This window comes from Mobula birostris, chromosome 3 (assembly GCF_030028105.1).
Source record: "Mobula birostris isolate sMobBir1 chromosome 3, sMobBir1.hap1, whole genome shotgun sequence".
Taxonomy (NCBI): domain Eukaryota; kingdom Metazoa; phylum Chordata; class Chondrichthyes; order Myliobatiformes; family Myliobatidae; genus Mobula; species Mobula birostris.
The window spans coordinates 183,791,730-183,817,703 of NC_092372.1; the positions used below are offsets into that span (position 1 = coordinate 183,791,730).

Sequence of the window (25,974 nt, forward strand, 5' to 3'; positions counted from 1 at the left end):
AGAAGTTTCTAAACATGTTGATGCGATGTGTTGTTAAATCAACTCCATGTGATGTTAAATCAACTGTTAGGCCCCTCCTGTGTTGTATTTTACTTTCCAGAATTAGATGGCAAGCATTGTGTAGCCATGACAGAAACTAATTGCACACTTTCAATTGTTTCTTAAGCTAAATGTGATATAACCTAAATATAACTCTTTAGATGGAAGCCACTACTCACACGGAGTCTGATTTCCATGATTTAAGTTTTGCAAAGCAATTTTGTGCAAGTTAAACCTTTATAAGTGGAGATTTAAAGAGATCTGTTTGAAGATTAACTTCAAAAATTCAAAGATTCAACTTGCACTTATTATCAAAGTATGTATAAATCATACAACCTTGAGGTTTGTCTGCTCATAGGTAGCCACAAAGCAAGAAACCCAAAAAAAAACATTTAAAACAGAAAACTAACATCCAATGCACAGAGGAAGAGGAAAAAAATAGAGATGATACAAATAATAGAAGCAAGCAACAGCATTCCAAACCAAATTGAGTCCGTAGACCCCGAATCCCCAGAGCATCTGGAATAGGCCCAAAGCCTAGGTCTCAGTTCATCATGTAGTGGGGCAAATCGCTGTGAAGCTTGCAGACATGAAGCACGTAACAGCAGGTGCAGTCTCAGTCTCAGCCTCAGGTGTGAACGTTGCGGGAGAGAGTAAATGAAATCGGCACAACCCTCGCCAAGGTTCCCCTCACCCTGCCTTTCCAGTCTATCTGGACCGGCACTTAACTTGTCCAACAAAAGATCATGCCTCGATTAGGACCCGGGCCCCGCCACAGCGAAACGCTCCAGGCCTAGACCTTGTCACCCAGTGATTTGTCTGGGCCTAGACTGCCCCCCATCCCAAAGCTGTTCTCGACCTCCAAGTCTGCTTGTCGCTTAGAGCAGTCCAACTTTGCACCTGGTTTAGGTGGACAGGCATCGAAACTCATCCACCTCAACTCCTCTCTGAATCACTCATTCCAACTCCATCTCCGACAGCAACACCATCTCCGTCTCAAACACATTACACTTGGACTTTGCAACACATCAGCACAGCTCATCTCTCGAGTCAACTTCGCCTCCACTCACCTCATTGTTTGTGGTGATAATTTACCACAATTTACCTCATAAAAAATATTATTTATGATCTTTTAGTCGTATTTCTTGCCTTTTGAACTATCAGTAAGCTGTCACACAATTTCAGTAGCTCCATCTTAAACCGGATGTTTAACCCCACTAAAAGAAATCTTTTGCAAATTGCTATGGGTGCAAAATGTAATTTAAATATAAAGAGAATAGAACCCATAGAAATTTGTAACAATCTTTAGCAATATACTGTGCATGGCAGCCAGGCTTGTGCATCTTAAAAAAACAACTATTTTTTAATATTGTAAAACCTCTTTTTTTAACCTGGAAGCAAGAATTATTTCTGGACTGTATCAGAAACAGGTATTGCCATCTTAACTAGCCTGATTTACCATCAGGTAATCAGGATTTAAGTAAACACATCTGTTAAGTCCAAGGGCAGACTGAAATTGTCCCAAGGGGATTTTCCTTATCAAGCAGAAGAAACAGGGACTCTTTTACGGAGCTACAGAAACAAACCACTGACGTGACATTTATATAATTGTTCAATATTTTACCTCGGTTGAGCTGAGATTATGCTGAAAACCCCGCATATTTTCATCATCTAGCATTCTTAGAATTCTTTACTATTAGTCAGTGAGATTTATTTGACAATTAGATTGGTTTACAGTATATTTCCTAGTGCAGGACTGTGAAGCTTTGGCACTGTGATAATTGAAACTGATTTCAAGATCACACGATAGAGTAACTGATTTTTTTTATGGTTGTTCTTTTGGCATAGTTTTCCTCTCTCACGGTAGCTGGTGCAAAAGCCAGTGTAATTTTATATGTAAATTGTATTCAGAATTATTAATGTCTTACAATCAATTGTATTAGTATTAACAACTAGCATTAGATGTTGGGCTTTTCCCCAGTGTGATTCAAACAACAGTGGGAGTTTCTAATAAATGTGTATCTTAAAATGGTCTAAAAATTAAGCTGGATCTTTTGGCTACTAGGGCAGTAATTAGCCATGCTATGAAACATGAATTCTTTTCTAGATTCAATTAAGATGGAACATGACTGTATATTTGGCAGACAGTTTTACTGATTTTAAGTCATTTTCATGTATTTGAAAATGGTACTAAAGGGTGGTGGGTTTCCATGGGTGGCAATTTCTCAAGTTATAACTCATATATATTGTTTCATAGAAACATAGAAAACCTACAGCACAATACAGGCCCTTTGGCCCACAAAGCTGTGCCGAACATGTCTGTACCTTAGAGCTACCTAGGTTTTACCCAAAGCACTCTATTTTTCTAAGCTCTATGTAGCCATCCAGGAGTCTCTTAAAAGACCCTATCGTTTCCGCCTCCACCACCGCCGCCGGCAGCCCATTCCACGCACTCACCACTCCCTGCCTAAAAAAACTTACCCCTGACATCTCTTCTGTACCTGCTTCCAAGCACCTTAAAACTGTGCCCTCTTGTGCTAGCCTTCTCAGCCCTGGGGAAAAGCCTCTGACTATCCATACGATCAATGCCTCTCATTATCTTGAACACCTCACATCCTCCATCGCTCCAAGGAGAAAAGGCCGAGTTCACTCAACCTATTCTCATAAGATATGTGGCTTTAAGCTGGGGAAAAAGAAATGAAAACATTGGAGTATTCTTGCAGGGTGGCAGATCAGCCAGAAATGTTGTCATCAAAAGTGTCCCTCGTTAAACGAGGAGGAGCTCTATTTATCTTGCTATGTGTCTTTCTTCTTTAATAAGCTGAGTTTTCTTCTTTAATTTCCAAAGGAAAGCAATAGCAATAGCATTCAGGGAAATTTAATGTTCATTCTGGTCACATCAGACTGCACTACCCTTCTCTCAAAGAGTGCCCCATCGGGTCACCCAGTTGTCTAGTGCCTTATGAGAATAGGTTGAGTGAACTCGGCCTTTTTCCTTGGAGCAACAGAGGATGAGAGGTGACCTGATAGAGGTGTATAAGATGATGAGAGGCATTGATCATGTGGATAGTCAGAGACTTTTTCCCAGGGCTGAAATGGCTAGTACGAGAGGGCACAGCTTTAAGGTGCTTGGAAGTAGGTACAGTGAGGATGTCAGGGGTAAGTTTTTTACGCATAGAGTGATGTGTGTGTGGAACAGGCAGCCAGTAATGGTAGCGGAGGCGGATACTTTACTTTATTGTTGCCAAACAATTGATACTAGAGCATACAATCATCACAGCGATATTTGATTCTGCGCTTTGCACTCCCTGGAGTACAAATCAATAGTAAATATTAAAAGTTTAAATTATAAATCATAAATAGAAAATAGAAAAGGGAAAGTAAGGTAGTGCAAAAAAACCGAGAGGCAAGCAGTAATATATTTGGAAGGTACGGCCCAGATCTGGGTCAGGATCCGTAAGCAGTCTTATCACAGTTGGAAAGAAGCTGTTCCCAAATCTGGCCGTATGAGTCTTCAAACTCCTGAGCCCTATACGATAGGGTCTTTTAAGAGACTCCTGGATAGGTACATGGAGCTCAGAAAAATAGAGGACTATGGGTAACCCTAGCTAATTTCTAAGGTGGAGGACATGTTCGGCACGGCTTTGTAGGATGAAGGGCCTGTATTGTGCTGTGGGTTTTCTGTGTTTCTAGTGGAGGAGTCCATGGATGGATATATCGGAATAGGAATGGGAAGTGGAATTAAAATGGGTGGTTACTGGGAGATTCTTGAATGGTAGTGAGGGAGAAAGTGTAGAGGCAGGTGTCGCACTTGTTCTGCTTGCAAGGATAAGTGCCTACACGACTCCCTTGTCTATTTGTCTCTCCTGGCCCCAAACAGTCCTTCCAGGTGAGGCGACACTTCACCTGTGAGCCTGTTGGGGTCATATACTGTGTTTGGTGCTCCCAGTGTGGTCTCGTGTATATCGATGAGACCCAGCGTAGATTGGAAGACCACTTCGCCGAGCATCTACAGTCCATATGCCAGAACAAGCTGAATCTCCCAGTGGCCACGCATTTTAAATTCACTTCCCATTCCGATTCCGATATGTCCATCCATGGCCTCCTCCACTGTCGTGATAAGGCCACACTTAAGTTGGAGGAACAACACCTTATATTCCATTTGGGTAGCCTCCAACCTGATGGCATGATCATCAATTTCTCAAACTTCCAGTAATGCCCCCCCTTCACCATTTCCCATCCCTTTTCCCCCCTCTCATGTTATCAACTTGCTCGCTCATCACCTCCCTCTGGTGCTCCTCTCCCCCCCCGCCAATTTCTTTTTTCCATGCCCTTCTCTTTCACCAATCAACTTCCTACCTCTTTGTTTCATCCCTCCCCCTCCACATTTCACCTACCACCTGGCGTTTTCTCTCCCCTCCCCCCACCTTTCATATCTACTCCTCAGCCTTTTTTCTCCAGTCCTGACGAAAGGTTTCAGCCCAAAACGTGGACTGTGCTTTTTTCCATGGATGCTGCCTGGCCTGCTAAGTTCCTCCAGCATTTTTTGTGTGTTGCTCGGATTTCCAGCATCTGCAGATTTCCTCTTGTTTCTGCTTCATAAGGATACTACTTCACTTTCCCAATTTCTCTGTTTTTGTACTTTCTATTCATACAAGGTCATCATCCATTCCAGTGTTTCCAGCATATCTTCATTTCCCTTCTACCATAGTTTAGATGGCTTTGTGGCTAAGTTTGCTGACGATACAAAGGTAGGTGGAGGGGCCGGTAGTGCTGAAGAAATAGAGAGTATGCAGAGAGACTTGGATAGATTGGGAGAATGGGCAAAGAAGTGGCAAATGAACTACAATGTTGGAAGGTGTACGGTTATGCATTTTGGTAGAAGAAATAAACGGGCAGACTATTAATTAAATGGGGAGAGAATTCAAAGTTCTGAGATGCAACGGGACTTGGGAGTCCGCGTACAGGATACCCTTAAGGTTAACCTCCAGGTTGAGTCGGTGGTGAAGAAGACGAGTGCAATGTTGGCATTCATTTCTAGAGGAACAGACTATAGGAGCAGGGATGTGATGTTGAGGCTCTATAAGGCGCTGGTAAGACCTCACTTGGAGTACTATGTGCAGTTTTGGGCTCCTTATTTAAGAAAGGATGTGCTGACGTTGGAGAGGGTTCAGAGAAGATTCACTAGAATGATTCCGGGAATGAGAGGGTTAACATATGAGGAACGTTTGACCGCTCTTGGACTGTACTCCTTGGAGTTTAGAAGAATGAGGGGGGACCTCATAGAAACATTTCGAATGTTGAAAGGCATGGACAGAGTGGATGTGGCAAAGTTGTTTCCCATGGTGGGGGAGTCTAGTACGAGAGGTCATGACTTAATGATTGAAGGGCGCCTATTCAGAACAGAGATGCGAAGAAATTTTTTTAGCCAGAAAGTGGTGAATCTGTGGAATTTGTTGCCACGGATGGCAGTGAAGGTCAAGTCATTGGGTGCACTTAAGGCTGAGATTGATAGGTATCTGAGTAGCCAGGGCATCAAAGGTTATGGTGAGAAGGCAGGGGAGTGGGACTAATTGAGAGAATGGATTATTCATGATAAAATGGCGGAGCAGACTCAATGGGCCGAATGGCTGACTTCTGCTCCTTCGTCTTATGGTTTCTGTCCCTTTACATTTGATGATGTTCTTAATCTATTCAGTTCTAGTTTCTATACCACTGCTCTCACTCGTCTCCTCCCACTCTGAGTAACGACAGGTTTCCCAACCTTCTCATCAGCCTCCACATTCAACAGATCATCCTCTGTGATTTCCAGTACCTCCAACATATATGCTGCGTCCAGGCGCATAATTCGCTTTGGAGCCTTTCAACATTCTAAAGGGACCAGTTCAGCTGCAGGCGTTGCATACCCTCACTATACCCCACCATGCAGCAGCAGGAAATGAGACATTGGCGGTATCCAGAATTAGAGGGCACATCCTCAAAATTGAGGGGAGACCCTTTACAACAGAGGTAGAGAGGATTTTCTTTTAGCCAGAGGGTTGTAAATCTGTGGAATACTCTGACACAGACTGTGGTGGAGGTCAGGTCCATGTGTATTTCTAAGGTGGAAGTTGATCATTCCCTGAACGGATAGGGCATCAAAGGATATGGCAAGAAGGCAGATGTATGGGGTTGAGTGGGATCCGGGATCAGCCATGATGGAATGGCAGAGCAGACTCGATGGGCTAAATGGCCTAATTCTGCTCCTATGCCTTATGGTCTTTTGGCCTTTCTACCTGTTCTCTTACCACTATGCAGGGCCTAAATGTTTCTTTCAAGTGGAGTGGTAACTCAACTGCATTTCATCCAATCTTGTGCACTGCACTGAGTGCTCGTAATGTGTTGTCTCTGTATTTGCGAACTCAAACTCAGGTCACTCAGATACGTCCATTCTGTCTGCAAGCATTATACCAAAGTTTCCAATTGCCCATCACTCCCCCTTTGATTGCTCTACCTCTGGCCTGTTATTGTGCTCCAACAAAGGCAACTTGAATCTATGGTACTTCAACTTCTGACCGAACGACCTTCCTTCCCCCCTTTCCAGAATTCACTTTTTTTTTCCTGTCTTCAGGTAATTTTAGATTTTCCTGACTTCCTATTTAGCCTTTCTCAGATGTAGCTTTGTGATTAGTCTTTAGCAACCTCTTGAGAGCTGATTTCATTATTTTGCCTCAAATCCTCCAACTAAACTTACCTTTTAAACTTACACTTCTTCCCAGCTTTCTCAGTAATTCATAATTTGAATTATCTCCAGCTTTTGCAGATCTAAGGGAAGGTATTCAGCATGAAATATTAGTTCTGTCCCCTGCATAGTCAACTAGTGTATTTAGTAGTTACTGCTTTATCTCATCTTTCCAGCATGACCAATATTTTGCTATTAGTCTCTGTTTGTGCCGTTGGAGTCTGAGACTGAGGTAAATTTTATGACAGTCTAGAGCAGGGGTTCCCAACCTGGGGTCCACAGATCCCTTGGTTAATCGTCGGGGTCCATGGTATAAGAATGGCTGGGAACCCCTGGTCTGGAGCTATTTCACTTTCCCACAGAGAAGTGAAGTGGATGTGTCAGGGATGTAGAATACATACCCCTCATGCAATTAATTGGGACCTAAAAGGGGTTATTGGATACTCTGCCATTAGCTGAAACACTAACTCTTCTTCACTACTTAGATGCTGCCTGATATGATGAGTAATATTAGCAATGTTGTATTACTTCTGATTTGCATCATCGGCGGTGTTTGGCTTTTTCACTGATCACTGTGAGTCTTGATCGGCAATTCCAGGCATACACTCTGTAAGTGAAGTCGGAAATTTCCCACTTCCCATCTTCCCTATTTCTTCCAGTTCACTATCCCACAGCCACTGTTTGCTTGAGGAATTTTTATCAATTGTTTCCTAAACAGATGCATTATATGGAAATGATTATTTTCAATTAATATTTTCTATACAACCAGGTGTTCCAATGGATTCGATCGTCATCGACAGGATTGGGTGGATAATGGCTGTCCTGATGAGGTATGAGGGTCTGAAGTAAAGCTGAGATGAATAATAAAACAATATTAAAATTATAATAGGATTTTCTTATATTCATTAAATCATTGTCATGAAAGCCATTGAGTGTAACACTACTAACTATATTGATGGCATTGAGAAAAAGGATGGATGGTTTTCAGCTATAAGATTAAGCTTATCTAATCCAATCAGACAGTTGAGCCCAGTGTTACATTATGATAAATGTTGTGTCCAGACAATCTTTCTAGTGGTAATTTTGTAGACTTAATAATGGCTCAGAGTTGTTGCTTCATGGGTGTAATTGGTTTCTACACTGCTGGAGATGAATCGCTTTTCTTTCTGCTAGTCTAATGATAAGACCTGTGACATTTCGCCTGGGGAAATGACTCAATCTTCTTCAGCTACGACAACAACGTCAACTACAATACCCAGAACCTCAAGCACTACATCCACAACTGTAATCACATCTCGCCTTCCAACTTCCATCTTAACCACAGAAGGTATGTGGAAATCAAACATAATTGCAAATCAATCACCAGTCATGGAACACAACACAATAATATCTTAAAATATTATTTGTAGAGCTTAAATATCAATTTTAAAGAATTTATTGTTGTGCAAATTTTGCTTTTGATTAGATATTATCTTAGTTTTAATAGATGGCTAGCAGAGGTTATTGAAGTTTTCCGGTTTAAATAACTATCATAATATGTGTGGTATCATGAAATGAGTCACAACAATTCACATTTCAATCAGTGAGGAAGTGTGGTTACAAAGACAAATGGGATTACATCTTCATGTTTACAACTGGGCCAATTGCCTTGACAGTTCTTGGCCAGTATTCAGATTCTGGAAGCAGGAATCTGGAAATTCATAATGAATGATAATATGCATCTACAAAGCTGTGTTTTCCATGTTCAGTGAGTAACAGCACAAACAACATAATTCAGCTGTTAATTCATTATCAATTAAAACTTTTTCATAGTTACAGAGTAGTTTAGTTTAGAAAATTAAATCCATCTATAATTTGATCTATATGAACCACTGAAGAAAAAAGAATGCATATTTTTTGGCAATTACAGCTCTTCTTGAGGCTGGTTCTTTTCTACTTGTGCATATTTCCATGCAACTTTCAATAAAACTATTGATTGTTCTTGAGAAGCGGCTACATTAAACAATTCAGAAGGAGGACAATCCCTTCAGTCCTATTCCCTCTCTTAGTTTCTATAAGGAAGACATATAGCATATAACTAAAGTTACATGGATTATGATTTGAATGAAAAATATTGAAAATAGATTTGACATAATGTAGGCATCTGATTTTGTACAACATTTGTCCACAAAACCAAACAAATGCTTCAGTTTTTAGATTTCAGATAAAAGTTTCAGATGTAGATTTAGTTATCACACATACATGAGAACATACAGTGAAATGCAAAATTTGCATTAAGTGCCAAGATGTGCTGCCTTATATTCTGGCGCCAACAGTGCATGCCCACAACATTCCACAGAACATGCAACAAAAACAGAACCAGACAACGGAGCAAAACAGCCCTTTTCTCACCCTCCCACTCACACAGCTTCAACACCAGGCCCTCAACACCAGAACAGGCCAACGTTCCTTGTCCCCCGATTCTCAGACTCACGGATGGCAGGCCTTTATGATAGTTGACTGCAACAATTTGAATATTCAGCTGCTTGTAATTTGACTTGCTGAATTTGCAGTCAATTAAGGTTGTATATTATCAAGCTAATAAACCATCATAGTCATTATATGGCCAGAAGAGCACTTTCACACCAATAGTTTTCATGAGTTTGACTTCATCAAGCATAACTCACCCAATGGCACTCAAGTAGTACTGTTGGACATTTAGTATTGGAGTCATCAATGAGGAGGCTGTAGATGTGAGGCACAGGTTATACTTAAATTAAAACTCCATTTAATTATACTCCAATCACAAATAACTGAGCTGCACTTCATCTTGACACAATGCTGTTCCTTTCTGTAACTCAGCCACACATTGTGTTCATGGATTCCCAAGCTCATGAAGATTATGTGAGATCAGAATTTTATATCCAGGGATAGCGTCTCTACAAAACTCGCAAAGATTGAGGAAAGTTCTTCCTTCAGCATAATGCATTTGGTTAGAAGTATGAAGGAGAGAGGGCATTGTGTAGAAAATCAAATTTGAGTTGCTAAGAATTATTAATCCTTTTATTGCAAGATGATCCATGATGGGGCTTTGGGAGTGGCGGGTAAGATAATGAAAGATTGGAGGTGGGAAAATGCTTGCCGCACTGTTACTGCACAGTGATGGATGATTTGGGAATGTCAGATGCTGGGTGGTCCCTCCATCTACAACGCACATATGAGGAGTGTGATGGAGTTGATGAATGCAGCTCCAACAACAGTGAGAATTTGACATCATTTAGGGAAAACCAGCATTAATACACCATCCAGACCAGAAAATAACTTCTCCCTCCACCATTTGCACACTGTGATGCATCTATCACAGTTATTCATCAAGTCTGCTTCAGCAATGCCTCTAAAATCTTTGACTTCTACCCTTGAGGAGAAATGAACGGCAAAAGCCCCATCTGTAGTTTCCCCTCTAGATTATCCTAACATGAAAATATAGTCCAATTTCTTCATTGTAACTGAGTCTGACTCCTGGATCTCTCCAGCTAGCAACATTTCAAGAATAGCTTCATCGAAAGGTTTGTAGTATTTCAAGATTAATCAGAGATGTAAAATGAATCCTAGTCTTAGTAACAATGTCCCTATCTTATTAAAGATTTTTTTAAAGATGCTTTGTTATATACTATTGACCTGTCAGAAAATATTTCTTCCAAATTGAGAGTTAATACGGCATCAGATTTGTCAGTAACTATATTTAAATGGGTTTTATTCTGATTAGAAACAAACTTTAATCATAGATTGGAAATAATTTAGATGAGGTAATATTTTATTGGTTATCTTTCCTTTGAAAATGTACATTGGTACCTTAGGCAAAGTACTATTTGGGTTTTGATTTGTGTACCACTTAATAGGTCAATATTCTAGAATCCAAGACATGTAATAGCTGTTTCTAACTCTTTTAAAATACATCTTATTAATCCTCTTACAGATGATACAAAGATTGCTCTGCATCTGAGAGACAATGGAGGTGAGTGTTGTATTTTTATGAATGTATGTGTTCATTTTCCAGTTGAATCGATTTAACACACCCTATGGCATTTAGCCAAGATTTCAATATGGATTTGATGACAAATAGGACATTGCTTTTTGCAGGAATTATTTCTAAATAGATTGTACTTTAAGAGACATTTGTCTGTGTTTCATGCTTGTCAAGACTCAGTCTAAAGCTGCAATAAAAACTGACTTCAGAATGGAGACTGATGCCCATATCTGGTGTATGGTGTCCATACTTGTTATCAGAGTTACACATCAAGTATATTGGATGTGAAAATATCAAAGCAGTTTTATTGATTTTGTTTTGATTTTGGATATTTTACATCTTGTAATGCCACAGTTTCTGCAGCAATTTGTATGAGTGATTAAGAAGGCAAATAGTATGTTTATTTCTAGTTCAATAGTAAGATATTGCTCTAATTGCACTCCTGCTGGGCTCTGAGCTGTGGTGAATCCTACCTAGGCCACAAAAGGATGACGTTCCTGGAGAAAACACCAAAGCTCTCCTGAAATTCTTCTGATGTTGTAAAGGTTAAAACATCTGGTCTCTCCTCTTTGGGACAATACAAAGGTGTAGCTAGCACAAAGATGCTGCCTCCCAGTTGAAGAAACCTAGATTCATTGGTGACCTCAGGTGCTGTCTACATGGAGTTTGACTTTATTCCAGTGATCATGTGGATTTGTCTTGTTTTCAAACACATTCCAACGACGTACAGTTGGTGGGTTAATTGGCATGGTAAGTTGACCCGAGTATTCTGGAATGCTAGGTTTGAAGAGAAATTAAGTAGTTAGACCAATATTTTCCTGCAATTAGAAGAAAGATGATTTCACTGAAATGAGGAAAGTTCTCAATGGGGCTAATAGAGTCAATGCAGAATTGACATTTGCTTTGTCTGAGTTGTCCAAAGCCAGGATTTTCAAGGTAAAATGTGGGCCATTCAGAGGAAAAATTCCTTCACATACAAACTACTGAATCCTTAGAACTCCCCCAGTGGAAGTCACGGAGTATATGCAACACAGAGACCTGTTGCTTTTTAAGCAATATGGGAATTAACATACCATAAGTTAGTTATGACCTATTGTAGAAACTGTCAGACTTCAAAGAGCAAATGGAGAAGACTGAAATGTCTACTACCAAATTTATTATAAGGAGGCCACTTTGGGGTGCTGCTAAATAGTGTAAAAATATCACTTTTTTGTCAGCTACTTTAAATATTCTGTTGACACAGATCTCTGACCAACAATTACAAAGTCTGAAGGGATGAGTTGTTCCATATTTAATGCTTCATCCCCTTAAATAACACTGAGCTCTCAATGCTCTGTTCTTTTGATCTCCCCTTAGGACTCTCTCTGCATAAATAGACCAGCCTACTATGGGAAACCCTGTGAAATTATCTTTGCATGATGTCAGTGAAAACTAATAACAATCTCTACTTTTTCCAGGCTCGTTGCCAGAACTGCAGAATCTCTCCTGTTATGATGAAAACTCCTTGTACTTAAGTTAGACTCAATTACTGTCCATAACCTAATGTAAGCTTGAGTTTTCATTTAATTGATCTAGCAGTTTACCTTGTAATTCTGTTCTATTTCAAACTGGAAGAAAATCCCATAGACTTTATGCAATTCTTATTTGTTACAGCAATATACTTACATTGAAAGTTCATTTCTAAAAATTGCAGGCTTCTTCCAGCAGAGACCCACATTAATAAATCCAGATAATCTAAGGTCATCTTTACACCAGGCTCAGGCTGGACACCTATTTGCAAATTAAAAGGATAAGACTAATGTATATCCCTAATATGTCTCTGGGACCTCTCTGAAGCTTGGTCTAACCAATCTTGTCAAGTGGAGTTGCAACTGTTCTGACCAACATTCCATCAGGCCCTAAGGGGGGGGGGGGGGGTGAAATAAACCATTTCACAAGTAGATCTATAGTTCCTGAAAAAGTTAGTTTAATGCTAGAGAGGTTATTCCAGTATTTTTCATGAAATCCATTACTTATTCTGGTAAAATGGACACTTACACCAGATTTCAACTGAAGCCGATCAAAGGCAGGAAGGAGGAATCTACCATGGAAGGAAGTAAGATTCTGGGATATCTTCCTTATCTAGGTGAGTGTAGGAGAATATCCATTCAAGCCAGCCCCATCCACCACCTATATATAAAAGTCTAGAAGGTGAACCCAATGGAAACTAAGCTCCCAACCAAATCCTCAGGCCTTTTCTTCAGAAATCTAGTTTAATCTTTCTATGGCCAGGAATTTTTGGACCCATGTGTACTTACTAAAAAAGTATTTCACATTATCGCTGTAGAAAGAGATCCTCATTCATACTGTTAGATTCTCCCAAAGATATTGGCAATTGCCCTGCTTATTTTCACTTTAGCTTTTGAAGACAACAAAGATTGACATTTATTGTGCATGTTTGCTTTTCTGAGGATGTGCTTGAAGCAATTGAATAGTATGTTGATCCTCGAGAGCATGACCTGTTAGAGTGTAGCTGGATCCTATTGATGCTATGCAAGGCATGCATAGTATATTTCCTTCCCTAAAGGAGGTTAGTGAGTTTTTACGGCTGGGCACATTGTGCATTGGAGAATCATTATTGATTTTGTTTCTTCAAAAGTGAGTGCACAGCTTCACTTTGAACAGATGCCGGTTCAGTCTGGAAACTTGTGCATCTTCTTGCAGTGTGTCGTATGTTAGGACCAGAAGGGGGCCTGACTTCAGCATCGATTCCTTGAGCTTTTTCATTACATCTGAAGCATACATGCTAGCTGAGAAACTAAAAAAAATTCATCTTCAGAAAGCCTCAAGAAATTGATACGAGAACGAATAATTATGTGTGCTCTGTCATGGAAGCTTTTGGTGTACAATTCCTTCTACAGCTTGCAGGAGAAAGATCAAAAGTATAAATAAGGAAGGAACAAAATGGTGCTGCTTTTCCAGCAAGGTGACCTTAAAACAATAATTAAATTTTGTTTGTAATGACTTCAGGAATTCTGTTACATTTTAACCACTCTTTCAATTAATTTACAAGATAATCAGAGAATTACAGAGCCATTGAGCTATAAAGTGGGCTCCTCAGTCAAACGTATCCATGCCGACCAGTTTGCCTAACTGAGCTAATCCCATTTGCCTGTTTTTAGCCCATAACCCTCTCAACATTTCCTATCCATGTTCCTGACCAAATACTGCATGTTTTAAATGCCCATTAAATACCCCATTCCATGTCTTCTGGCAGCTTGATCCATATTTGCATCATCTTCTGTGTGAAAAAGTTGTCCCTCAAGTCTTTTTTAAATCTTTTCCCTCTCACTTTAAACCTATGCCCTCAAGTTTGGCACTTCTCAGTTCTGGAAATAGACTGTGACTATTCACTTTCTCTGCTCCTCTCTAGATTTTATAAACCTCTATAAGGTCGCACCTCAACCTGCAGTGCTTCAGGAAAAAAAAAGCATAGCCTATCCAGCCTCTCCTTATAACCTATTCCTAGTAGCTTTCTTGTAACTCTCATTTGCTCTCTTTCCAGATGAAGACAAATGTGCCAAACTCTTTATTTTTTTTTCTGTTTCATATAATTTATGTGCAGTATAACTGATATTCTGTGTGTTGTCTGAACCTACAGTCCTGTAAGCAAGTTGTTCATTGTATCAATATCTCACCATTCTTGTGAACAATGCGGGGTACTCGGGTTGGCACTCTTAAGGAATTATGTATCTGCATCCTCTGTTCTACAACACTCCCCATGGCCCTTCCATTTACTTATAAAGGTAAGTATGAAAATGATTGTTACTGAGCACCAGCCCTTTAGACAGAATGGATTAGTGCCTAGAACAGAGCAAGGAGGTATATCACTGTCATGTACAAAACATTTATATAAAGTTTGTCCAGTAAGTTGATACACTGGCCAACGATGTCAAATGGCTCTGACAAGCAAACGCTGTTTTCAGTACTACACTTTGTCCTGGATTATTTATCACTAAGGAACTTCCATCGAAAAACTTTAATTGAATATGTTCCACTTCCAAATGGAATTGTGTTATTTGCTTGTCATTCTTTTTGTAGTTGTAAGATAGTGGTCTCTACTTGAGTTAATTAACTCTAATCAGATGCAATTGAGTCATTTTAGAAAAAAATCAGCCAACAAAAAGTGCACAGCTCAACAGTAAATTCTTTTCTCAGCAAAGAAAATCCTATTTAAAACATGATATGAAACATATCTCTATGAACATTTTCACTAAAATGTTGTTCTAGTTGTGGCAGTTAGTCCTAGAAATGTTTTTGTTTGCACAGTGAGAGTAGACAGCATCATTGGGGATGCTAACCTTGAAGGGCTTAAGAGGTATTGATAATGAAAAGCTTCAGCCTTAGCTAAAAGTGTGTATTCCAGCCTCTAAGTCAGAACTCTATGTGTAATAACCACATATCAAAGGCTTGAGTACCTAAGCAAAGGGAGTGTTGTGCTTTACAGACAAAATGCTGATCTACAATCTTTGATGGAGAGAAAGTATCATAAAATAAAATCTAGAAAAATATGCAAATATAGCCCATTAAATAGTTTACAAGACTATCCAAAGGTTAAATTTTCAGATAGTGTCCAAATGATCTTTTCAATATCATAAAGTTATTGCAGAATTGATCTTAAAGGCAGCAGCAAAGTATGTAGGAATACCGGTTTTGTAGAATTTATTCAGTTTACCTTAGGTGTAATATAAATATTGGGTTCAAATAGCAGATGCTGGAGATGTAAAAAAAGACTGAGAATTCTGAAAACGCCTAGCAGGTTGGGAACACAGTGGAGGGAGAATCGGAGCTGACATCTCAGGTCTGCTTGCTGCACATCATCAGGATTGCTCAGGGTAAGGCTGCAAATGCACTGTTCTTCACAAAATCACCGGTTTTGAGTGGGAGTGGGTTTTGCATGAATTTGGAAGGCAAAAGTAAAATAAAGATTGGCTGATATGAACAATTTGCGGCCCAGATTGTTTTTAGTTCATGGGGCCTCATTTGCATCCACCTAAGCAGCTCTGTCAGAAACTGTCGGGGGGAGGAAGATAGACAGCCAGCTTCAGACTGGTTAATAATTATGGCCTTGTAAACCACCTACTGGTATCAATATAAGATACTGCATTTAGGCAAGCAGGGGGAGACTGAAGCATTTTATGAGTAGGAAGTTGATGGAGACACTCTGTTACACACACAGAGCTGTTGCAAACCGTTGCTTTATGCCAGTTAGATTTGAAAAAAAGTATTGCTGATGGTCCAGTCTGCTCGCTAGGATCTAATTATTTAGTTCAGTGAATATGAGAGATGACTGGTGTATATAGCCATGTGGCTGGAAGGCAGTAGAATTGTTTCAGTTTATAAGAGTAGCCCATAATAGCCGTATTGGATAAAACCTCTAGGGTAATTGAAAAGCATTGTGTTTTTCTGTCATAACAAGAGTTCTCATGAAATAAACTCCTAATAACTCTGTAATTATTTTGGATGAATATGCAATGTCTTTCCAAAGTTATTGATAAGTTGTTGGATCATGTAGTTGATAAGTTGTTGGATAAGTTGTTGGATCATTCATAGACTTGAGGTAATTTAAGATTAGTTCTGTGTATCAACTGGAATATTGATCTAGCTGCTGTGGGCCAAACATTTGGATAATAATTGTTTAGCAGGCAGTGGGACAAACTGTGTGCTGTTTATTCTGCTGACTGTTCATGTGATGAAATTGGCTCATCTTTTGCTGTGCTGAACTTCCACACTCAAGCATCCCAATCTCTGGTGCCCAAATCACCTCACTGCCCTTGATCTTTGGTCCAGTAATAGCACAGTTCTAAAATCTCTCTGCAGTGTAATCTCCTTCAGAACTAGTACCCTCTGAGATCTTTACACTACTTCAGCTTGGTTTCTTGTGAATTTTTATTTCAGTTGGCATACTGATAGCCTCTAGTTGAGTGTTGTCTCGGCTTTGAAATTATTTCTCTGAACCTTTACCCTGTCAGTCTCTCTCCCCACAGTTAAGTCTTTATACAATTACGCAATGCTTTTATCAGGATCCCAAAGCCCTGTAAAAATCTTCAAGTTACAAAATGGTGGCTGTGATGCTTATTTAGATTAATTAAAGTAATCCCAGATCTTGGACTAGGTCCTTTCTACGAGACTTATTGTTCTGAGTGAAACCATTAGTTATAGGTGTGATAACATCACTTTTGTCACAATTGTACAGAGTGACATCAGAGCTGGAATAGTGCACATAGCTTTGATCCCTTTACCCAGAAAATGATAGGATTCGAAACAGGCCAAAAGGAGGTTCACCAGGCTAATTCCAGGGATGAGGGAGTTATCCTGAAAGAGAGGCTAGACAGTTTGTGTCTGTACTCTTTGGGGTTTAGATCTTCTTCAAACACTTAACGTCATAAGGGTTTCTGACAGGGTAAATATTGAAATGTTTTCACTCATTGGAGTCTTGAACAATGGAACGTAGTTATAAGAAAAGGGGCTGGTCATCCAAAACTGAAAATGCTCATGTCAGATGGTGGAATTTGTGCCACTAAGCATGGTGAGACCAGATCATTAGATTTTAAGGTGGAGATAGATAAATATTTGGAGGATTGAGGCACTGGAGTTAATGGGAAACTGGAACAGAAGAGGAGATGATGCCAGCTCATATCAGCCCTGATCCCATTGAATGACAAAGGCAGACGAGTGTCTTGGTGGCCTTGTGTTCTTTCCAACTTCCAGCATATTGAATTTCATGCAGGGGATATTGGAACATCTTGCTCTTATTTCTGTAATAGCAACTGTCACCTACCCCGCAGCAGGGCCATGTTTTATTGTGTTGTTTCCTTGGTAACATCACTATCTAAAGGACCACTCACAACCTCTGCAGGCTGCTGCTCAAAACCCCGACCTCAACCTCCACTTAATCACCTCCACTGCCTCATGGTGTCTGCGTTGTCCATGACTGAGAGATTGGATGACATTGCCCATACACAAAGGAATTTGCTTCTACTAGAACTTCCACATCTCTATCTAAGAGTCTTACTCTCTCTGTGATACATTATAAAACACAAAGGACCTGCTGTGTGTGTGTTTGCTTGCTGGACAATGTGTCAATAGAGTGGGAATGAGTTTGATGTTATCGTTCCAGGAGCCAACATAAACTCATATGACTCCTCTGTGTAGTAAGAGGCTTTAGCAAATAAACAGCACCTGGTATTCAAACATAATGTGATGAGTTTTAACTACTAACAATTTAATATAATTCTAGACCCACTGCCTCTGGGCTCAACATGCCTCAGTGTTCTGTCATCTGCAATATCAGAGTGCATGTCAAACCTAACATTTTCACAAATCCTTAAATTTTATATGAAAAGTTGTGTATAGTGAAGCAATATAGTGAAAGCAATATGGTGAAGCTTGGAATTGATAAAAAAGCAAAAACGCTCTAAATCAGATTTTCTGCAGCAGGATATACATCAAAAGCTTTTCACACTTACAATGAAAGGTAATGTACTTTCACTAAACACTGCAGTGTATTTGCTTTGCTAATTGTTCTAACTCAGCAGCTAAGTCTAAAGCAAATCCAGAATTAGAAACAGTGCTCTCTATATTGATATTGTTAATAGGCATCCGTTAGTCTTGTGAGACCATGGATTTGCACCTTGGAAGGTTTCCAGGGTGCAGGCCTGGGCAAGGTTGTATGGAAAACCGGCAGTTGCCCATGCTGCAAGTCTCCCCTCTCCACGCCACTGATGTTGTCCAAGGGAAGGGCAGTAGGACCCATACAGCTTGGCACTGGTCACAGAGCAATATGTGGTTAAGTGCCTTGCTCAAGGACACAACACGCTGCCTCAGCCAAGGCTCAAACTAGTGACCTTCAGGTCACTAGATGAATGCCTTAACCACTTGGCCACGTGCCAACACTGATGTTGTTAAGGTACTGTAATTAAGTAAACTGCTGAAATGTTACTCTTACATGTGCAAAGAAATGATATAGTATCCATCATGATGACCATGAATACTTATTCCTTTTTTTTTACTATATTGTGCCCCATTCTATACAATGACATGTTGGCTGTTCTCGGATACAACATGAATTCTGCTCCGATTGCAATGTACACATCACCATCAAAATGCTAAAATATTTAGGGTCTCATCGTGTGAAGCTTAGAGGATTTGATGTAATTATGTCAGTACATGGCGTTCAGAACTTAATTTTTCTGGCATTGCGTTTCAGTAGCCAGTAAAGTGCTACATCCCTATCTCCCCACTAACAACACCTTCTAGTTGACCAAATAGGAAATCATCAATTTCAAAGAAAAAATGTAGAATCAGATTAGAATCACTCCTGCTGTTGTCCAAGTGATGACTTTGGATTCCAGCATGAATATCACTGCCTGGAAGACCATGGGGAGCCACACATGTTAGAATGTGGGAGAGTGGGAGAGTGAAAGCATTGAAGCTGGCCAAGTGAGCAGCAGTTTGTGTTGATGAAGAGCTAAGTACCTGCTGAGTTTCAGCTGTTTCCTTTAAACTTGTGTTGATGTGACGCTGTGGGATGTGCAATAGGCAGTTTCATATATCGTATTATTTATGCTGGAGGGGCAAGAGGTTCATTTCTAAACACGTACCATGGAGCTGAGATTTATTTTTAATGGTTTTTTTTGTGGCTTACTGATGCAATCGCCAGTCAAAAGTTATTTGTGTATAATGGGTTGACTTTTCTTCATAGTGTTTGCCGTTAGCTCATTACCCTGATACATGGTAAGTTCGTTGTCTTGCTATCAAAATGGAGTTTCTATTAGTTGCAGTGTACAGGAGCAACTTTGGGTTGCAGCTGTTGCTGGGATTGAATTTTCCAGTGAATCATACGTGCTTCAGTCTTGCCTGAGATATTGGATCACCAGCAACTGCATAAAACCACAGAATCACAGCAGGTTTATAAGAGGCAAAGAGGCCGTTTGACTTCTATGCTCTATACCAGCTCTATGCAAGAACAATCCAGCTAGCCCTACAAACCCCTCCTTCTCACCATGGCCTTCAAAATACAAATGTACTTTCCTTTCAAAGTTCAAGATAAATTTATCATCAAAGTACATAAATGTCACCATATACACCACTGAGATTCGTTTTCTTGCAGGCATTCACAGTAGACACAAAGAAGCATAATAGAATCAGTGAATAACCACAGGTAACAAGATGGACAAACAACCAATGTACAAAAACAACACAAACTGTGCAAAATCAAAAACAAAAATAAGCAAACAAAACAATAATAAATAAATAGGCAATAAATATCGAGAACATGAGATGAACAGTTCTGGAAAGTGAGTCCATTGGTTGTGGGAACAGTTCAATGTTGGGGTAAGTGAAGTTGACTGAACTTCAAAGTTCAAAGTAAATTTATTATCAAGGTACATACATGTCACCATATACAACCCTGAGATCTGTTTTATTGTGGGCATAGACAGTAAATCCAAAAAGCACTCTAGGAATCAATGGAAGACCACGTCCAACAGGACAGACAATCATCCAATCTGCAAAAAACAGTAAAGTGTGCAAATACAAAAAAAAAATAAGAATAATAAATTCAAGCCATAAATATTGAGAATGTGAGATGAAAGTGACCCCATAGTTTGTGGAAACGATTCACTGTTGGGGCAAATGAAGTCGAGTGTAGTTATCCACACTGGTTCAAGAGCCTGGTGGCTAAGGGGTAGTAACTGTTTCTCAACCTGGTGGTGTGAGTCCAGGGCTCCTGTACCTTCTTCCTGATGGCAGGAGCAAGAAGGCAGTATGTCCTGGATGATGGTTTACATCTACATGGAATGCTGCTTTTCTGCAGCAGCACTCCAACAGATGTACTTAAGGGTGGAGAGGGCTTTCCCATTCGTGGACTGAGTCATATCCACCAACTGTTCCTGAACTTGGAGCTGTGGGTCCTGAGGCTCCTATATCTCCTTTCTGATGGCCAGCTCCTATCTGAATGTTACAGTTGAATCAGCAAGTTCAAGTTTATTGTTCTCATAGGCATACATACTCTACACAGGATATAATTCCATGAAAGTTGGCTTTTTGCAACAGCAGCACAATACATTACAAGGACAAATATAAGTTATGTTAAACTTGAATTAGTATATGTTATACATAATTTATACCTATCTAAACTATGAGTTTAAAATTGAAATGACACTCATGCAAGATTGTGAGGAAAAAACTAGTAATTTAAATTTGTAAATCAGTTTATAATTGCCACTTCATTTCGCATGCCAACCATACAGATTATTTCACTACAACAGTGCATTGAGATTGTACAAGGAAAAGTAACAACAGAATGCAGAATGAAGTACAGCAGCTACAGTGAAAGTGCAGTACAGGGAGACAATAAAGTGCAAGGCCATAACAAAGTAGAGTGTGAGGGCAAGAGTCTATCTCTTCATGTAACGTAGTCCAAGATAACACTACAGGTTTTCAAGTCATTTCAAGAAACCGATGGCAGTGAGGAACAAGCTGTTGTTGAAGCTTGACATGTGGATAATGGCTGCTGCCTTCCGGAGCATCACCTCTTCTAGATGTTCTCAGTGGTAGGGAAAGCTCTACCTGGGATGGAACTGGCTGAGTCCTCCACTCTCTATATTCTCTTTGGTTCCTCTGCATTCGAATTTCTATGCCAGGCTATGATGCAACCAGTCAGAATTATTTCCACTTACATCTGTAGAAGTCAGAGTATTCAACGAAATGTCAAAACTGCTTCAAACTGTGAGAAAGAAGAGGCCACCAATGTATCTTCTTCATGGTCACAGTAATGTGTTGGAACCAGGATACTGTAGATTCCCTGAGATGTTGACACCCAGAAACTTGAAGCTGCTCATCCTTACCACTGCAGGCCATTGACGACCAGTGTACGTTTACTTCATTTCCCCTTCCTAAGGTCCACAATCTTGCTGACATCAAGCACAAGGTTGTTGCATGACCAGCTAACCCATCTCACTCCTGAACACTGCCTTATCCCCATTACACTTCCATTATCAGCAACACACACACACAATGCTGAAGGAACTCAGTAGACCAAGCAGCACCTCTGAAACAGTCAATGTTTCAGTCCAGGACCCACTTCAGGACTAGGAAGGAAGGGGAGAAGTCTGAGAGTCTGAGTAAGAAGGTGGGGGGGGGGAGGAGAGGAAGAAGTATAATGTGGCAGGTGAAAGTGAAACAAGAAGATAGGGAGTGGTGAATTAAAGAGCTAGAAAGTTGATTTGGTGAAAGAGATAAAGGGCTGAAGGAGGAGGAATCTGATAGGAAGGGATAGAAGTGTTACCAGGTTCGCGTATGGCCCGAGTACGGAATGAGAGACACTGAAGCAGGTCGATAGTTCGCAGACTTTAATGCAAGCAGTGTTGAAGGGAAAATAAAGCAACAAATGCTAGGCCAAACAAGGCCGTTAAATGAAATTCTCAAATGGGAAGCGAAGCTGACACTGTGGCTGTAAAGAACATCTAAACATTAAACAAATACTGCTAGCCTTCAGAGTCACTTGACTCGAAAGTCCAATTTCTCATGGAAGGCGGAATGCAAACAGGCAACGAAGTGTTACTATGCTCTGTCCAAGTCTCGACAAGCACTACGACGACAATACTTGTTCAATACCATCACGATTAAATAATAATTAGCTGACACGTGCAAATTCACAAGCACAATTGCTCTATCTACTGTGCTGTCAAATCCGTCGTTGTGACAAGAAGGCCATGGAAGAAAGGCCTCCATTATAACCAGTTCCAGATCCTGAAAATACATAGTGCAAAGAAGCATACACAAAATGGGTCAGGCAACATATGTGGAAAGGAATGAAGAGTTGACATTTCGGGCTGAGACTGTTAATCAGGACTGGAAAGGAAGGGGGAAGAAGCCAGAATAAGGTGGGGGAAGGGAAAAGAGTACAAGCTAGAATTTGATAGGTGAAGCCAGGTGAGGGGGAACGTAGGTGGGTCTGGAAGGAATGAAGTGAGAAGCTGGGAAGTGGAAGAAGTAATTGGCTGAAGAAAAAATAATCTGATAGGAGAGGAGAGTGGATCATAGGAGAAAGTGAAGAAAATTAAAAAGGTTGACTGACCATTCCCATTCCCTCATGTTGGTCCATGGCCTTCTGCTCTGCTACAATAAGACTACTCTCAGGTTGGAGGAGCAACACCAGATATTCTCTCTGGGTAGCCTCCAACCTGACAGCATGAACATTTCCCTGACTCGCCCCTTCTCTCTTTTTCCATTCCCCCAACTATCTCCCCTCTTCTCTTCACCTGCCTATCACCTCTCTCTGGTGCCTCTCCTTCTACGTATAGTTATTGAATTCACTGCCAAGCTGTCACTGATGTCAACTGGACACATTGCTTATTTGACTATCTTTCAAAAATAAGAAAATCCTTCCCTGGAAATGATAGGCTGAAGAGGCATTGAAGAACACTTGCTCTTCTATCAACACTTAAATTTGTGCATTCCATACACCCATTGATACATTGTGGATCTTGCATGATTATTGAAGATGATAACATTTAGACATATTCTGATTGCCTGTTTAGTTGTATGTGAGTTGAACTTATGAGTAAACACGTGAATGCTTCCGCGTATTCTAAAATGGCAAGAAATAGTAAACTCTCAACTATAGTTGCAGCAAACTTGACCAAGTTGTAGATAGTACTTTGCTTTATTATATCCAGAAGAAAATACACAGTATTCACTGGAAATGTATGTATAGCAGAAACATTTATTTATTGATTTTAGCTGTTAATTCTTGTAAACTGCTGACATTTAATGTTCACTGCTCTTCTTTCAAGGATCTTTTTGATCCTCACCACAAGAGAACCCAGTAATTTTCAATGTCGGAGATTCACTTGTTTTTGCTTGATATCCTGCTATAATAATTGATTTCCACTATTTCAATTATCTATCTCATGACATTAAATTGTACTTCGAATGTCACTGCATCCAGTCTCATTTCTGAAATGATATATATATATGTGTGTTTGGAAAATTGGTGCAGATAATGCTACTGTCTTTTTGAAGACATAATTGCCTTTTGATACATTTCCTTTTACCCTTTTATAAATGGCATACTGTGCCACGTTCTTTGGGTTATTTTACATAATTAAATTTAATATATCTTCATGGTGTTTTGAATCCCTGTTTTAGATTTATTGCCCATCCTTAGTTGCCCTGAAGTGTTTACACAAGGGACTGCACATATTGGAGTCTGGAGCATTGCTTATTGCCCTGAAGTGTTGATGGGATTTCTGTAGCCACTGCAGCCTTCCTCCAATGCTATTAGATTTGAAATTTCAGGAAATTGTCTTCTTATTTGATTCTTTCTTATCATTTGCAACAATCAGGCAACTTTCTTGGTTCTTGGTCCAGAAAAATTCATCATTACAATACTTAGATCTGTGGATCTCATGTTCGTACAGTAAGTGCCTTTGTTTGACTGTCACAAAAGAGGTCAAGTGAAGGATGGGCAGTTTGTTGATTTACTGTGAAAACTTTAGATTAAAACAAGGTAGAAGGAAATTCTCTTCTTGAGTTTCATAGGCAAGGCTTACATCCATCTCGTTTGATTGGAATCAACAAAGATGTGGGAGCTGAAAATCATCTGCTTAAAGCACTGGTCCCCAACCTTTTTTGCACCGCGGACCAGTTTATTATTGACAATATTCTTGCAGACCGGCCGACGGGGGGTAGGGTTGCCAACAGACAAGAGTAGCAGTGAAATACGTTGCATTTACCCTGGGAAAGACTACCATGACCATGAAGCCTTGCGCAGGCACCAGTGCGCATGCATGTACGTGCCGATTTTTTTCTACAAATTGTTTTTGGTGATTCTGTTCGGTGGGGGTGGGGGTGTAAATCATGACCAGAATATAGGTGAAAAGTGGCTAATATACTCAATTTTGTTTCTAAAAGGGTTTATCTAATGAATTTAATATTAAACACAGCGCATATTTTCCTCACATCAGTATAGTGATAAGTCAATTATAAGTCAATAGCATCATAACATTTTAAGTAACATTTGGATATTAAACACACAGTGCATATTTCCCTCTTATGAACATATAAAATCATTGCAACACACCAATATCGCTGAATCAGTGGGAGCCCTGGGCTTGTTTCCCTGCAACAAGATGGTGCCATCGAGGGGTGATGGGAGACAGCAATGCTGGAAGGGGGTTCCTTATGTCCAGTCTATTCCGCAATTTAGTTTTCGTTTGCATTCATTACAGAGATATGTTGGAAATGGAAGCAACATTTTCAGTGCTTTCATGGCTATCTCAGGATATTTAGTTTTGACTTTGATCCAGAATGCCGGCAGAGATGTTATTGTCAAACATAACTTTTCAGCCCACCATCATTTGCAAGCTCGAGGAGTTGATCTTCTTCCCGTGCTGACATGGATGACGTGCGGGTAATGACCTCACATGCGTAATGACCTTGCGTGTGTTCAAGCTCACAAGCTCAACAGTGGCCATGACAGGGAATGAGGAAAGGTGCAGCTGACTCATATTGCCAAATCATATTGTTTCCTCGCAGCTTGGTAGGATATGCTTTACGGCTCGGCACCGGTCCACGGTCCGGTGGTTGGGGACCGCTGGGTTAAAGGACTTACTCAATCGAAACCCGGCTCAATCAAGTCCTCAAGGACCCAGCGTCGTGTGAAGTGTCCTACAAGAAGGACCAATGGAGCTTGAGGGAGGATGCAGACACATTTCTCCAGGACATGGAGTTTTGCTCTTCTATTCACCAGAATAAACCCAGCCACTCTGTGGACATATCTAGGGGACGCTGGTCAACAACAGTTCCCTGCTCAGTAGAATGGATGTAAACAGTCTCGGTGCTTGTAGTGTTTGTGTTCTGGATCCAACTAGGGAGGATAGATATAGAACTGTGTGAAAGGAGTCTATGTCTCCAGTGTAAGTCTGTGCAATTGATGTGCGCTCTATCTGCTTAAGAGACAAATCCCCAGTGTTAGATGTGCTGACATTCACAGCCCAGAGAGCTAACTGGAATACAATCCAAGGGGATATGCTCTTTGATTTCTTCTGGCCTAGGTACTAAATGCAATTGTCCCACAGTACTGTTCATGTATGGCTGTTAAAAGAGTCACCACATGTGACTGCTGGAAGAATTAAAGGCATTCACATAGGTTCAAATTACA

General features: G+C 40.2%; 1 protein-coding gene across 1 annotated transcript in view; it reads left to right on the forward strand.

Annotated features, from left to right (window-relative positions):
- Positions 1-25,974, forward strand: part of plxdc2b (plexin domain containing 2b) — a 486,039-nt gene that overhangs the window by 387,869 nt on the left and 72,196 nt on the right. Inside the window, exons 10-12 of the mRNA XM_072253801.1 lie at positions 7,530-7,590; positions 7,934-8,087; positions 10,716-10,754. Of these exons, the coding sequence (XP_072109902.1) occupies positions 7,530-7,590; positions 7,934-8,087; positions 10,716-10,754 (254 nt within the window). The remainder of the gene's footprint in view (positions 1-7,529; positions 7,591-7,933; positions 8,088-10,715; positions 10,755-25,974) is intronic.